Source organism: Condylura cristata, unplaced genomic scaffold, assembly GCF_000260355.1.
Source record: "Condylura cristata isolate star-nosed mole 26May11 unplaced genomic scaffold, ConCri1.0 scaffold00009, whole genome shotgun sequence".
Taxonomy (NCBI): Eukaryota; Metazoa; Chordata; class Mammalia; order Eulipotyphla; family Talpidae; genus Condylura; species Condylura cristata.
The window spans coordinates 1169341-1170491 of NW_004567110.1; the positions used below are offsets into that span (position 1 = coordinate 1169341).

At 71.5% G+C, this 1151-nt stretch overlaps 1 protein-coding gene across 1 annotated transcript in view; it reads left to right on the top strand.

The window, feature by feature from the left end:
- Positions 1–1151, top strand: part of PLEC (plectin) — a 29357-nt gene that overhangs the window by 13452 nt on the left and 14754 nt on the right. Inside the window, exons 9-11 of the mRNA XM_012722872.1 lie at positions 34–129; positions 246–371; positions 960–1112. Of these exons, the coding sequence (XP_012578326.1) occupies positions 34–129; positions 246–371; positions 960–1112 (375 nt within the window). The remainder of the gene's footprint in view (positions 1–33; positions 130–245; positions 372–959; positions 1113–1151) is intronic.

Consider the following 1151-nt stretch of genomic DNA (forward strand, 5'->3'; position numbering starts at 1 on the left):
GGCCTTGGGAACCCTGACCCTCGCCGCCTGCAGTCTTTCCAGGCCGCGCTGCAGACGCAGTGGAGCTGGATGCTGCAGCTGTGCTGCTGCATCGAGGCGCACCTGAAGGAGAACACCGCCTACTTCCAGGTGAGCGCCGACCCGGCCCGCAGCCCCTGCAGCCCCAACCCTGCCACCCTGGTCCCTGCTGGGCACGTTGGGGGCTCCGGCCGGCCCTGGCACTGGACACGCCCCCTTGCCCCCAGTTCTTCTCAGACGTGCAGGAGGCGGAGCAGCAGCTGCAGAAGCTGCAGGAGACGCTGCGCCGGAAGTACACCTGCGACCGCACCGTCACCGTCACCCGCCTGGAGGACCTGCTGCAGGATGCCCAGGTGAGCCGCTGCCTCGGCCTTCTTGGGGAGCCAGCATGGCCGGGCGGGGTGTGGGAAGGCCGGCTGGACGCAGCGGTGGCCAGACTGCTTGGGAGGTGTGGGCTGGCGCGGTGCGGGCGAGGGCACTGGGTCGGCAGAGGTCCCTGGGGCCCCAGGCTGAGCGGGCTGCTCAGGTGCCAGCGGGGGACCTGATGTCTGGGGCAGGCTGTACCCTGAGGGCTGAGGTGGCCGCTGGGGGCCAGGCCTGCATGCCTCGGTGGGGGCAGCGCTGGGCTGCCCAGGAGCTGCAGCCCTCCCTGGGAGCGCTGGCCAGAGGCTCCTGCAGTCAGGGTCAGTGAAGCCTGGGGCAGCCTGGGGGCATGAGATCAGGTGACTGTAACCTCAGCCGTGGACAGTGGGACCCTGGGAGGGGCAGGGTGGGTGGCAGGGCAGCGACCTCCACCAGAGGACATGGGGAGAGTGTCAGGGGCCAGGACGGGGGCGAGGAGTGACCCGCGGCAGCCTGCCTGGCCCCGCTGCGCCTGGGGCGTGCAGCAGGTGGGAGCCTGGGCAGGGCTGTGCGCTCCCTCAGGCCACTCCTCCCCGCAGGAGGAGAAGGAGCAGCTGAACGAGTACAAGGGCCACCTGTCGGGCCTGGCCAAGAGGGCCAGAGCCATCGTGCAGCTGAAGCCCCGCAGCCCAGCACACGCACCGCGGGGCCGCGTGCCGCTGCAGGCTGTGTGTGACTACAAGCAGGTGGAGGTGAGCCGGCTGGCGGGCGGCGGGTGGCGGGCGGCGGGC